The sequence below is a fragment of the Globicephala melas genome, chromosome 6 (assembly GCF_963455315.2).
Source record: "Globicephala melas chromosome 6, mGloMel1.2, whole genome shotgun sequence".
NCBI lineage: Eukaryota > Metazoa > Chordata > Mammalia > Artiodactyla > Delphinidae > Globicephala > Globicephala melas.
In genome coordinates this window covers 12,842,827-12,857,327 of record NC_083319.1, presented here as the reverse complement: position 1 = coordinate 12,857,327, position 14,501 = coordinate 12,842,827, and the positions used below count along the sequence as shown (strand labels likewise).

The 14,501-nt window shown below is 42.4% G+C and overlaps 1 protein-coding gene across 5 annotated transcripts in view; it reads left to right on the top strand.

Moving 5' to 3' along the window:
• Nucleotides 1-14,501, top strand: part of LOC115854506 (ribosome-recycling factor, mitochondrial) — a 114,278-nt gene that overhangs the window by 14,843 nt on the left and 84,934 nt on the right. For all 5 annotated transcript variants that reach the window (XR_009564255.2, XM_060300474.2, XM_060300475.2 and 2 more), the window contains exons 4-5: nt 1,730-1,848; nt 8,991-9,082. Coding sequence is in view for 4 of the 5 variants with exons in the window: in XM_060300474.2 (XP_060156457.1) it covers nt 1,730-1,848; nt 8,991-9,082 (211 nt within the window). In the remaining variant the exon portion in view is untranslated. The remainder of the gene's footprint in view (nt 1-1,729; nt 1,849-8,990; nt 9,083-14,501) is intronic.

The following is a 14,501-nucleotide window of genomic DNA, read 5'->3' as shown; positions in this document are numbered from 1 at the left end:
ATCATAGCTGAGTGTTAAGGAGTGAGCAGGAGTTAGCTGAGCAGAGAAGGGCATCCTCAGTAGAAGGATCCTGAGGCAAGAGAGAACAGGCTGTATTAGAGAAATTACAAGTAGGTTAGTTTGGTTAAAATATAGGAGAAAGTTGAAAAGTAATAATAATAGCATTTATTGGGCACTTACATATGCCAGGACACAATTATAAGTGCTTTCCATAAACTCTTTCATTTAACCCTCATAACAACTCTATGAGAGAAGTATGATTTTAATGCCCCATTTAGAAATCAGGAAACAGACGCGCAAAAGGTTGAAGGGACCTTCCTAAGGTCACACAGTCAGGAAGTGGCAGGGTTGGTATTTGAACCCAGGTCACTGGTTTTCAGAATCATGGACTTTTCCAGATTGAAGCCAGTGGTGTCAACAGCCTTCTATCTTGTGATGGTGAATTGAGTACTGTGCTTCAAATCAGATCTTTGGGCCATGGTATGGTACTGCATTATTCTAACAACAATTTGCTGGGACAACTCCCAATTTGTTTAAAATACTGACCTCCAGCCCCCGACCCTTTACTCTTTGTGTATCAGAATGAGCCATCTGTGAGTGGTTCTTAAAGTGAATGGTAATGTTTCCTTTTAGTTTTCATTTGCATAGGAAATCAGGGAGTTGGAATAACACCCCTTCTCCATCTGTAACTATATACTTGCCTTCTTGACAAGAAAATTTTGCCCAGGGTTTTCCATAATTCAGATAGAGACAAAGATCAGATCCAGGATAACAGTGAAGTGGTAATAGTTGGTGGGGTTTTTTTGTTTGTTTTATGTTTTTTGTTTGTTTTTCTTCCTAAAGGGAATCTAAGTGCCAAAATCAAGGTGGTATCAGGGAGCAGTTCCAAACCTGGCTGCATGTCAGAATCATGTGGTGATCTTTAAAAAAACTACAAGCTCCCCCAAAATCACAGGCTCCCAAGCCCCTGCAGAATCAGGCTGTCTGGGGGTGGGGCTGAGGAATCTACGTGAAAAAGCTCCCTGGGGATTCTGACGCACAACCAAATTTGAATTCCACTGATAAGGGAAAGAGCCTTGATTAGAATTGGGAGTAAGCACACCTGGGTTGGAGCTTGGCTCTTCCTCCTTTTCCTTTCCTTAGCTCTGTGATTTGGCGCATTTAACCTCCCCAAGTCTCTTTCTCTGGTGTCAAGTGGAGACAGTGATAGTGTTACAGACTAGTTGTGAAAACTAAAAGGCCTAATAAGTGGTTAACTATTTTTATGTTTATTTTTTGGTGCCTATGGTGTACTTGCTTGTTTATATTTAGTTATAATCCTCACTTTAATCCTGTACTTTTTAATTGAGTTGGAAACCGAGGTACCGAGAACATGACTAACTTGCCTGAGGTTTCATGTTAGTAAATGGCAGTGTTGCTGGAGGGGTGACCAGCTCTTTCCAGTCTCAGCTCTCAAAGTCATGTGTCACAGGAAACCACTCAGGGCCAGGCAGACCAGGACTGTTGGCTACCCTGGTGCTGGTAAGCAGTTGCAACCTAGTTTTGTCAACATTTCAAAGCTCTTTCCATCACGTGGCACCACGGCTCCTGTGGAAGCCCCTTGAACCATCTTTGCCACATTAGTAAGGGATCCCTAAACATTAGTTGAATCTGAATTGATAGAGACTTAGATGTGGGGCTACTAAAGTCCTTCTGAATTCGAAGACCCTTTATTTCATTTTTCTTTTAGGATCCCTTGATCATATCACTGTGGTAACTGCTGATGGGAAACTTGCTCTAAACCAGATTGGCCAGATCTCCATGAAGTCGCCACAGCTGATTTTGGTGAATATGGCCAGCTTCCCAGAGGTAAGGTGGCCTTGCTAAAGGGGTCCCTCTCCATGGTCTCTTTTGGAATGCAGGAGGCTGAGTCGAGTCAGGAGAACGTGTTCCCTCTAGTTTGGGATGAACCAAGAGAGAAGGCATAATAATGGGAATTTCAGGATAAGAAAAGCTCTCTTCCTGTTTGTAAATTCCTTTTCTGTTTAACTCAAACACTATAGAGGCCAGGCAAGTAATTTGAATACTGACAGGGGCCCCATCTAAGACAAACGATAGTGGCAGTGCAGTGATGGAAGGGCTGGGGTAAACTAGCTCCCGTGCCCTGTCTGAAGGGAGCAGCCTTTGCCCAGCTATTGCTGATCCTTCCCGGGCAGAAATGCAGGCCTGGTCATTAGATATTACCAGGCGTTAAGGTGTTTGTTTACAGAAGAAGCCAGTAACCCCAATTTTTATGTAAGCTCTTTGCTAAATGTTGATAACTAATGCCCTTTTTTGTGTGTTTTGTTTTAAGACTATGACAAAACCTAATGGGCCACGTTTGCTCTGTGGGCCACCAGTCTGTGACTTTTGCATTAGTATTTGGAGCAGACCTTCCAGGAATTCACATTCCTTTCAAACTGGACTGACCATTGCAGACTATTGCACAGAGCACAGTGCTTCCAAGGCTGGAAGGTGGGTTGCATTAGATCATTGCAACCTGGAGACTATGATTTTAAGTCTGGTTGAGGAAGGTAAATGGGTTTTTCCTTATTGGTCCAGTGAGAATTGACCTGGGTTGGGAATCCTTGAGGACCTGGAATCTGGTCCCACCTGTCCCGCCAGCTGGCTGTTTGACCTTGTGTAGGTTGTGTCACTTCCTGGGTCTCCCATTTCCTCACCGGTTAATATGAGGTAAAGGAATCTGAAGTCTCTCCCTATTCCGATGGTCTGTTTCAGTAGTTATAGCCCAAAGACAGAGACCAAAGTTGAAACTGCTGGATTTGACAAACTGGGCTAGAGATATGAGTAAGAGAAAGCCCTTGCTATGAGCAGCCTGTTTCAAATCGGAGGGCTCTTGTAGCTGATGTGCTAGGCACATTTGTGAGGGGTATTACTCACTCCTCCACCAATCTATTCTCTATACTGCAGCCTGAGCGAACTTGTAAAGATGTCTATTGGATTATGTCATTCCCAGGCACCGAGTTTATCAGTGGCTTCAAGTAATCTTTAAATAAAAGATGACTGTGGCCTAGAAGGCTTTGCATGAAATGGCCCCTGCCTGTCTCTGCAGATTCTCCAGTCTTGTGCCACTGTCACCCTTGCACACGGCTCTAGCCGCACTAGCCTTTCAACTCCTCAGACCCTTTGCGTCCTCAGGGCCTTTGCATATGCTCTTTCCTTTGCTCGGGACACTCTTGTCTGGCTAATTGCTACTCATGTTTTGGATCAGAGCTTACATATTACTTTCTCAGGGAAGTCTTCCCTAATCTACCCAATCCCAATTATTCCTCCACATTTACCACTTTTATACAGCCCAGTTCTTTTTCTTCATTGTACTTGTCATTATCAATAGTTATACAGTTTTTTACATCTTAATTTTCCAGCTCACTTTCACTAGACTGTAAGCTTGGAATGTAGGAATCATATCTAACTTGCTCTGACTTACGCCTAACACTGTGCCTGACACATGGATGCACTCAGTAAATTTTCCTCAAATGGATGAATACTTGTCATTAGGTTGATGGAAGGGAGACACTCATTCCTGGTGTTACCGAGGAACAGAGTAATGGACAAAAAGGGAACTGTCAGCTCTTTCCCTTTCTGGCCCCTCTGAACCACTGAGGCCTCTCTGCCTTGTTCATCTAATCCCACAGGCACTGCGGGCCAATTTAGGGAATAGCCTCCTAATTACACAGTTTGAAGACCTCATCAGGCAGATTGCTTTTCAGAGCCAGCCACTTCTGTTATTAAATAGCAAATGGCATTCACAGAAGAAGCACCTGATTGGCCACCAGAGCATCTTATGAGGCAGGAGGAGGTATTAACAGCTTAATTTTTTCTTAGGAAGTTGGAGTATATCTTCATTTTTCAAGCAAAGCATCTTTGCCATTTCTCCAAGTTGAAATTCTGTGGGTTTTGAGAAAAAAACATTTACAGTCATCTCACTAGAGAGGTTCTTTACAAGGACAGAGTGAGGAAGTGTGAGTTACATTGTCTTTTGAATTCCTTTATCTCATCTGGTGTATATATTAAACAAATAGCTCTAACTAAACATTTCCTTCCTCCAGTTTAGAAGCTGTCCATGCAGTACCCAGGTTTATAGCTTCAAAATGCTGAGCTAATCCTCACTGTGTTTATATAATTCCTTTCTGTTTTAGATGCGGTTGGCTTTCTTTTCAAACCTGAGCATTTCTGTGTCATGCCCTAGAGACATGATGCAGGTTTACATGCAGAATCTTTTCAGATACATCAAGGGCAGAAAACTGCGTTGCATTTGTTAAGCACGTGTCCTGCTTGATAAATGATGCAGTTGCTGCCTTCCATAAACTTGCCTGCAGCTAGAGTTAATGATTGGAAAAAAAGAAGGGAGTAAAAAAACCACAGCATGATTTGAACAAGGCAAATGAAAAAAAAATTCTGCAGGCTCCATTATTGCTCTTGTGGCAGTAAGAAAGCAAATGTGTGGTGAGCGTCTACGGTGTGACCAGGCACTGCTTTCTCATGTCTTGCTTCATGTGATCAACACGGATACTCTTTATTTTATTATTATTATTATCTTTATCATTAAAAAGTGTTTTTATTTATTTAATTAATTAATTTTTTTACATCTTTACTGGAGTATAATTGCTTTACAATGGTGTGTTAGTTTCTGCTTTATAACAAAGTGAATCAGCTATACTTATACATATATCCCCATATCTCTTCCCTCTTGCGTCTCCCTCCCTCCCACCCTCCCTATCCCACCCCTCTAGGTGGTCACCAAGCACCGAGCTGATCTCCCTGTGCTATGCAGCTGCTTCCCACTAGCTGTCTATTTTACATTTGGTAGTGTATATATGTCCATGCCACTCTCTCACTTTGTCCCAGCTTCCCCTTCCCCTTCCCTGTGTCCTCAGGTCCATTCTCTAGTAGGTCTGCGTCTTTATTCCTGTCCTGCCCCTAGGTTCTTCATGACCATTTTTTTTTTTTTTTTTTTTAGATTCCGTATATATGTGTTAGCATACGGTATTTGTTTTTCTCTTTCTGACTTACTTCACTCTGTATGACAGCCTCTAGGTCCATCCACCTCACTACAAATAACTCAATTTCGTTTCCTTTTATGGCTGAGTAATATTCCATTGTATATATGTGCCACATCTTCTTTATCCATTCATCTGTTGATGGACACTTAAGTTGCTTCCACGTCCTGGCTGTTGTAAATAGAACTGCAGTTAACATTGTGGTACATGACTCTTTTTGAATTATGGTTTTCTCAGGGTATATGCCCAGTAGTGGGATTGCTGGATCATATGGTAATTCTATTTTTAGTTTTTTAAGGAACCTCCATACTGTTCTCCACAGTGGCTGTATCAATTTACATTCCCACCAACAGTGCAAGAGGGTTCCCTTTTCTCCACACCCTCTCCAGCATTTATTGTTTGTAGATTTTTTGAGGATGGCCATGCTGACTGGTGTGAGATGATATCTCATTGTAGTTTTGATTTGCATTTCTCTAATGATTAATGATGTTGAGCATTCTTTCATGTGTTTGTTGGCAATCTGTATATTTTCTTTGGAGAAATGTCTATTTAGGTCTTCTGCCATTTTTGGATTGGGTTGTTTGTTTTTTTGATATTGAGCTGCATGAGCTGCTTGTAAATTTTGGAGATTAATCCTTTGTCAGTTGCTTCATTTGCAAATATTTTCTCCCATTCTGAGGGTTGTCTTTCCATCTTGTTTATGGTTTCCTTTGCTGTGCAAAAGCTTTTACGGATACTCTTTAAAATTAAAGTTTATTCCATTTTATAAATGAGGGAACTGAGGCTCAGAGAAGTAGAATCTCTTCTGCAGGTTCACGCTGCTGTGGTAAAGCCAAGATTTGAGCATGGGTCTGTTGGACTCTAAAGGCTGTGCTCCTTTCACCATCCATTCGTTAATTCCACAAATATTTTTTAGTCCCTGCAAGTCAGCTGTTGACTGGAACCCAGATTGTCAAGGATTTGTTCACCTGTCTACAAAAGTTTCATCATCTTTTGTCCTGTAGCGTAGACACGCACATAGACACGAATGAGTTAGATTTATTAGTTTAAGAACAGTAATAGCAGACATTGCTAATTGATTGCAGCACGCTTGCCTGCCTGACCCCAGGTGGGGTCTGTGATCTTTCTCGACCCAGTACTCCAAGCAGCTGCAACCAGTGAGTCAGTGTTATCACTGGAGAGCAGCCTACTGGTGGGCATCCCTTCAAAGAGGGGGTAAAAGCTAGGAGAGGGAAATGCGATAGAAATAGGTGCCTTTTTGTCTGAACCACGAGTAGTTCAGAAGTCATGTTGGGAAAATGACTATAATTCCCTAAGTTTCTGTATCCTTCCATATCAAACTAAAATATACATGTTTAGAGTATTTTAGAACTACCTCTTTTAGTAGATACCTTTGCAAATGAAACCCCTCTTGGTTCACATTTTTTCTGCATGTGAAAGGACACAGAACATGTATAAAATAGTATAAAATAAGGGTTTTTTTGTGTGTAGGGGGGTTATAAACATGAAGTAAAAGTAAGGAGATGAGTTTTTCTAGCAGGTCTGAGTCAGTGCATTAATATACTTACTCAACAAGCTTTTACTGAGCACTTAGCACACACTAGGCCCTGAGCCTTGGACTGGGACTATGTAAATACTGAGACATAGTTCCTGCCCAGCTTGGAAGCAGCAGTGGGTACTCCCTTGCTTGCCTGGGAAGGCTGTGTGGCAACACTTGGGTCAGAGTGTGAGAGGAGGGTGGTGGTGGTGGGATGATCCAGCTGAGTTATCAGTCAGTCAGTGAGAAGCTTCAGAAAAGGAAGGTTAGGAGACTGGAAATCAGGCCGCTCCTTCCAAGTGGTCATTCTCCTTTTATTGGGAACTTTAGAAATCTGTGTTTCATTTTATATGGACGATGGCAGTTTTCTTGCAGTGGAAAATTTCATTTCTTCATCCAGCTCTTTTATTTACCTTGGCCATCCCCTTTATACACCAGACCTAGTTCCAAATTCTTTTTGGCTATTAGAAAAAAATCAAATTCCCTGTGCCACAATTACTGAATACGTTGAGCTAGGGGATCTGGAAGGTAACGGAGACAAAGTAACATCACTGGATGGAGTGGTCACTGGCAGCATGATGAGCGAGGTCTTCACTCCCTTGCTCTTGGTTTTCAGGGACTGTATCTCTGTATGAGGGATGTGACCTTTACCAGCAGGTCTCTGCATTCGTAAGGAAGGGACTGTACCCGGTTATGTCCAAGGTCCCTTCCAGCTCCAGTAGTCTATGGTCAGAGGTACATTTTAAGAATTTACAGTTTTAAGCAGTGGACACACTGTTAAATTCTGTAGCCCGAGGGGATGATCTGTCTGCATGTGGAATGCCGGTTTGTCTTTTTGACCTTATGATAACGTGTCATGTCCCTGTAGAATTCAGGTCATTCAAAAATGAAATGGATGAGGTTTTTAGGCACTCCCTTAAAAAACAAAACAAAACCTGGGAAAGTAAAATAGGTGTGCAACACACCCCATTTATTTAAACCAGAAAGTCTAGGGAGGAGCTCAAGGCTGGGAATTGGCTCTGTGAATCCAAGCAATGTGGATTGGCTCTGGTCAAACCTAAAATTCTTTTGAAAATGTCAGAGGCCTTGTTTTCATGAATTCCACATTGTCATGCCAGTGAAATTATCTGTCTTCCACACTGCTTTCTTTTATGCTTTAGGATTGCAAGCCAGGTGTGGTTATAATGTTGCTTGAGGTGAGATGAGGCACTTGGGGAAATCAGCGTACCAGTGTGCCACCTGGCACGTTAGAGAGCAAGGCTGTGTCAGAAGAGACCCTGGAGGATGTCAGGACAGCAGTGCATCAGGGAATAATATTCAGTATTCTGAAATAAGCCATAATGGAAAAGAATATGAAAATGTATGACTGAATCACTTCGCTGTACAGCAGAAGTTAACACAACATTGTAAAACAACTATACTTCAATAAAATAAATTTTAAAAAAAAAAGAAAAAGAAAAGAGGGACTTCCCTGGCGGTGCGATGGTTAAGACTCTGCGCTTCCACTGCAGGGGGCATGGGTTTGATCCCTGTTCGGAGAAGTGAGATCCTGCATCCCGCATGCCTCGTGGTGCAGTCACAAAAAAAAAAAAAAAAAAAAGACAGCAGTGCATCAGCTAAGTGATGATATCAGCTCGTCGTTATTTGGGGGTTTTGTGCGTTCTTCATTTATTGAATACGTTTATATAATAGCGCCCCTTACCTGGGTGTTACAGGCACCCAGGCACAGAACAAGATGCGTGGCTCATGTTACCTCATTTAATCCTCTTTGAGGTACAGTACCGCAGGGTCTCAGATTACAGCATGGAGGCTCAGAGGAGTCAAGCTTGTTGCCCAGGGTCACATGGTTAGCAGAGCTGGGATTTGAGCTGAGATCTTTCACGCTACCTTTCTTGGTGCACACACCAGCAGAGATTCATTGCTCATGCCAAAACATGAGTGAGGTTGGTGTGAGCATAGATGCGAATGAGTTAAATTTATTTACTCATTTCAAATCGGCACTGGTATATTTTGAGTGTAAAATGTCAACTGGAATTTTTAATGTATAAAATCTTTCAGCTGCCTTTACACCAGTCTTTGCACAGATCAGCCCTCCTCCCTTGAGGATTTATTGTGGTTTTGATTTGTGTTGCCTCAAACCATTGAAATCTTTTCAAAGAAGCAGAGCTGTTTTCTTTTTCTTTTTTCTTTCTCTTTGCTTTTTCCCTCCCGCAGTACACTAGTACCAGGAGTGGACATAGTTTGCTATTCAGCTTGATCAAAGCACTCTACACCAATGTAACTTCCTGATCTTACTGGTAACAGAACTAAATGTTTCCATGTTCTGCCAAGATGGGTTGCCAGTTATCGATGGAGGGCTTGCATCTGGTAATAATTATTTACTAATTCTGTTTACCTTTTGATCTGGTTTTCAGTGTACAGCTGCAGCTATCAAGGCTATAAGAGAAAGTGGAATGAATCTGAACCCAGAAGTGGAAGAGACGCTAATTCGGGTACCCATTCCCAAGTACGTCTGGCTGAAATTCACGTATTTTGACGTAATGGGGCAGTTGTCTTTGGAAGGAAACCACGCCATGATCCTGTTAGACCGATAGGGTACTTTACCTGTACGTCTCATCTTGGCAGACTGCAGCATCTTTTGAGATCCGGTTTACTTATTCAGATGCAGCAGTGAATCTGACAAAGTTCTTGTCCTCATGTATTTTACATTCTGATTGGGAAGATAGGACACATAGAGAAAGTCATTCCAAATAATGAAATGCTGTGAGGAAAGAAAAGGCAATGTGATCCAGTAGAGGGTGCCCTGATGAGAGTGATGGTGGCAGGGACAGCTTTAGCTGGGGAGGACTCTAAGGGAAGTCACATTTTTACTGACAGTTGAATAATGAGGAAGAGCCAGCCTAGGGGAAGAGCTTTCCAGGCAGAGTGAACAGATAGCCCAAAGGCCCCGAGTCCGAAAGATTCCCGACACTTTGTAATCTCTAACCCAAGTTCCTTGAAGAGTCATTTTCCCATTAATCCTCACTTGTTGAAGAATTTTAGGCGTAAGAACAGAATATTGTTAATTACGTAAATATATAGAACTTAGAGTTTCAAATGCATAAAATGTATGTTTATTTTTAAATTTAAAAAGAAATGATAAGACCTTAGTATATTTGATGAAGAGAAAGCCCTTGTGTCTGAAACTCAGTGAGGGAGGGAAAGAGTGGGGCTGGGGGTGATGGGCTGGTGAGAGGAGGTGCTTCAGGCGTTACAGGCCGTGGTGAGGGGTGTGGGCTGTGCTCTCATTGTAGTGGGAAGCCATTGGAAGCACTTAAGCAGAGGAGTGATATGATCTGATGTTGACTTTTCGGAGGTCTCTCTGGCTGCCAATTAACAAGTGGAATGTAGGGAGACAGGGCAGACGCAGGGCGCACAGTCGGGAGGCCACTGCAGTAGTCCAGGTGAGATATAAATCTTCTCAGATTCCATAGCAGGCAGAATTAGTTTCTCCTTCTGTAATTTCATTTCTTAGTTGTTTCCAAACCCCTGTTCCTACACAGTGCCTCACATCTAGCAAGTCCCAAATAAGTGTTGAATTCATTCATTCAGTCACTCAACAAATATTTATTAAGCACTAACTACATGCCAGGCCCTTTCCTAGTTGTTGAGATAGTGCAGTAAACAAACAACAAGAAGTCCCCATCCTCCCAGGGCTTTCTTTATTGTCGAGTAGGCACAGCAAAAAGAAAAACAAATAAATATGTAATGTAATGTCAGGTGATGATAAGGACTATGAAGAAAAATCAGCAGGCTAAGGGGATAGAGAGAGTTGGGGGTTTTATTGTAGGCAGGAAGGTTCAGGAAGGAAGTGACGTTGGAGCAGAGACCTAAGTGAAATGAATGAATGAAGCTTCCAAATAACTAGAAGAGAAGTGGAGTGTGACACTTGTTGAGTCATTGTGTGCCACACTTCATCCTGTATTCCTTTATATAGATTGCCTCATTTGTCACGCAATCTCTGTGAAGTAGGTTTTTCCCCAGGTGTGGAAATTTAGGCTCAGAGAGGTAAAGTAATATCTCTGAGGTCACACAGCTTATGCTGAAGCTGAGACCTAAACCCAGGTTTAGTTGATTCTAACGCCTCATGATGTACCCATGCTAGCAACAAGAATTAGTACCAACACTGAGAGTCCAGGAACTTTCCCACTGAACTTGTTTCTTGCTTTATGGCCAGAAAATGGCCTCCTTATTCCATTGTGTACTCGGTACTCTGTAAGTCAGAATCAACACTCTGCTTTGAAATCATGTCAATTGGGAGCAATATAACCTAGTGTTTAAGAAGCAAATAAACCTGAGTTCAAGTCCAGTACCTGTTTGCTTGGTTAGTTCATTGATTTGCTTGGCAAATTTTCTACAGATGTGTAATGTTCCAGCCTCTGTGCTGGGCGCTGGGGACGTACGTGGACCTGATGTTTGCCTTTGTGGAATTCAAGGCTGTGCCGGGCCCCTTGTTTATATTACTGGCAGCTTACTTGTGGAGTTTACTCTTACCCATAGTTTATAGATGAAAATATTGAAATTCAGAGAAGTTAAGAGACTTGCTGAAGATCACGTGGCCAGTTAGTAGCAGTCAGGATTTGAATCCTGAGTTTTTCTGTTACCAAGTCCAGGCTCTTTCTCCTGCACTCTCTATATAGATGGGTAATTCTGGAAAGTGCCAAGTGTACTCATGGACATCAGAAGCAAGACTTGCAAGTGGAATGGCTAGTAGTCAGCAGCTTTATCTTTTCCTTCTTGCTCTCCTGTCTGTGAAATCTTGGAAAAGTCACTTAACCTCCCTGAGCCTTGGGTTCCTGATGCACAGGATGGAGGGGTTGTTCTCAGTGGTCTGCCAGGTCCCTTCTGGAGCTCCAGAATGCCGTGATGCTGTGAATTTATGCCACTAAATGCTCGTTGCTGACTTGGATTCTTCTTAGAGTGGCCCATTGTAGATCATGTGTTTCTTTCAAAGAGCTCGTTGATATAATGTGCACCTCTGCAGCCCCACACGAGTTAATGATTGCCCTTGTGCATTGTATATAAGTTTGAAAGATCAGTGCGTTTAACTTGAATTTCCAAAGACACGGGGATCTGTTACATTATATTTTGCATTATTTTATGTTGGTTAATGGGCGTAATCCAAGAGAAAGTTGACGGACCAAAACCGTCTGCTCCTGCAAAGCTCATTTTTTATATACTTTCTTTCCTTTGACAAGGTGGTAAGGTCATGAGGCCCCTCACTGAATTATACGTTTGGTAGTTTTCCAGATAAAAAATGAATGATCTGTTCTTTATTATGGAGGCTGTGTCATGTGAGAGGATAAAGGCTGATTTAGATGTAAAGGGGACCAAGGTTTTTATCTGGTTTTGGCAGTAACTTCCATCTGACTCTGGGCACGTCACCCTAACAGCTTGCTGCCTTCTAGCTCCTTATTTGTAAAATAAATGAAATAACACATAATGATAGCTAGAGCTTTGGTGAGATTAGCAGAGAAAATAGATTAAGTAGCGTGATCTCCTTAGAGGAAAGAAGCTATATAAATGTAAGATACTAATATTATTTCAGTAGACATAAATTTTTCCATATATACATAATTTTACTTTAGGAGAAAAGGAAGGAGTGAGAACGGGGACTGATATGTTGAGTACCTACTACGTGCCAGGAACTGTTAGGTGCTTGACATATACAGGAAAAGTGGAAAAGTCTAACGGTTAAATTTGTGCCTTGTATCACAAAAGCATGAAACTGAGTTCTGACTCTTCTGCTTTTTAGCTGTGTGACAATGGCAACTGTCTCTACCTCTCTGAATCTCAGAGAGCTCTTCTGTAAAATATTTATGGGACTGGCCTTATATAGTTATTGGGAGATTTCAGTGAGATAATGTGCACAAAGCTTTTGATGTTTAGCAAGCACCCAGTTAATGCTAGCGAATGTTCCTTCGTTCCTTTTCATAAATAGATAGGCGCATCCCTCCCTTCAAAGGATGGGGAAACTGAGATTCCAAGAGGTGAGGCATTGGCTCCAGGTCACACAGCTGGTAATTGGCAAAGCTGCAAGGAGGAAAATAACACACTAAAGCTTATGGTGGGAGTTTGGGAGGTGGGAGGGAATCAGAAGCATAAATTCCCATGATCAGTTTCTGATGCTAAAATTTCAAGTTTAGTTCTATAAAAATTTACCTTTCCTGGGCTTCCCTGGTGGCGCAGTGGTTGAGAATCTGCCTGCTAATGCAGGGGACATGGGTTCGAGCCCTGGTCTGGGAGGATCCCACATGCCGCGGAGCAACTGGGCCCGTGAGCCACAACTACTGAGCCTGCGCGTCTGGAGCCTGTGCTCCGCAACAAGAGAGGCCGAGATAGTGAGAGGCCCGCGCACCGCGATGAAGAGTGGCCCCCGCTTGCCACAACTAGAGAAAGCCCTCGCACAGAAACGAAGACCCAACACAGCAAAAATAAATAAATTAATTAATAAACTCCTACCCCCAACATCTTAAAAAAAAAAAAATTTACCTTCCCTGGTTGATTGTGATTCTTCCTCTGCCTGAGGATAGTCTGCAAGTTTGCTTTTTTGCCTTCACTCTGGATGCTGCCCAGAGCTAAGTTGTATTTTCAGTTGCAACAGATCTCACCTGGTACCTCACCCTCATCACACTCCTCTGATTCTTATATTCTTATTTAAATGAGTCTACTGAGTACGTGACTCTTCCTATAATCTGCCTCTGATCATTTTGGGAGGTAGGCGGAGAATAAATCCTAAAGCCATAACAGGTCAAACTTGGAGCCTGGGTGGTGCATATCACCAAGCCTTCTTTTCAGAGCCTCTGCGAATCCAGCTGTGTGTGTGGCTGTGTGCAAGTTTTTCTCCTGGCTGTCCTCAGTAAAATGACATTGGACCTTACAGGCTCTGGGTTACATTCGTCCGCAGTGACACTGTGTATAGCTTTTGTTTTCTTCTCTGGCCAGTGTTCTTCCGTTTAGAGCCGTCCGTCAACTGGACGGATTCTTTGAACATTCCTGTTAATCAAGATTCACTGAAATAGTTTCTTCTATTTTTCTTTCTTATTTATGTAATCAAGTTCTGGGTCCTATTTATAAACCACCTGCACTACAGGTGTAATGCCTGGAGGTACTGTGCTGAATGCTTGAGGGTTTCTCCCTGAATTCTCACACCACCGCTCTGAAGTTGGGAGACTGCTCTTGTGCCCACTTGCCTAACGGAAGACCTGAAGCTCCCAGGAGTCAGTGCCCGCTGTCATAGGGCTACCAAGGGGCAGAAGCACGACGGAACTCAGGTCTTATTTACTGCCTTTTTCCCTGTTCTTTTCTCCGGATAGCAGCTTTTTCTGGTGTATCAGTCTTCCACTTCTTAATCAGGGACCCTGAAACGTTTTGAGCAGTTTATTTTGATCAGAGGCCCCACCCCATTCACATCTTCATTGTGCCCCAAACAAACAAACAAATACTCCCTTACTTAACTGTTTTACCAAATATTGATGAGAAAACCACACGAAGTAGAATGAGGGTGCTTTGGTTTGAGAACACTGAGTTCATGTCTGGCTTTAAAGAAAGCTGTGAGGAATCATGATTTCACCGAAGAAATGAAAGTGCTTAAGATTGACTCATTCCCCCCACGAAGCTACATCCTTCCTGGATTGTCCTCCTCTTTCATTATTTCTTGTCAGTGTCTGCGTTGGTTTTGCTTTAAGTAGGATTAAATAAACAAGTACCTCCATCCTGTTCTCCATAGGGCACTACTTTTAGCACCGTGATTTTCCAGATTTTTTTTCTGTTCAACTTCAGACGTGTAAATCTCCTTCTCCATCTTTCTTATAATGGTATGGGATTATATTACACGCACTCTTATGCAGTTGCTTTTCTTTCCTTTTTTTAAAAACTTATTTATT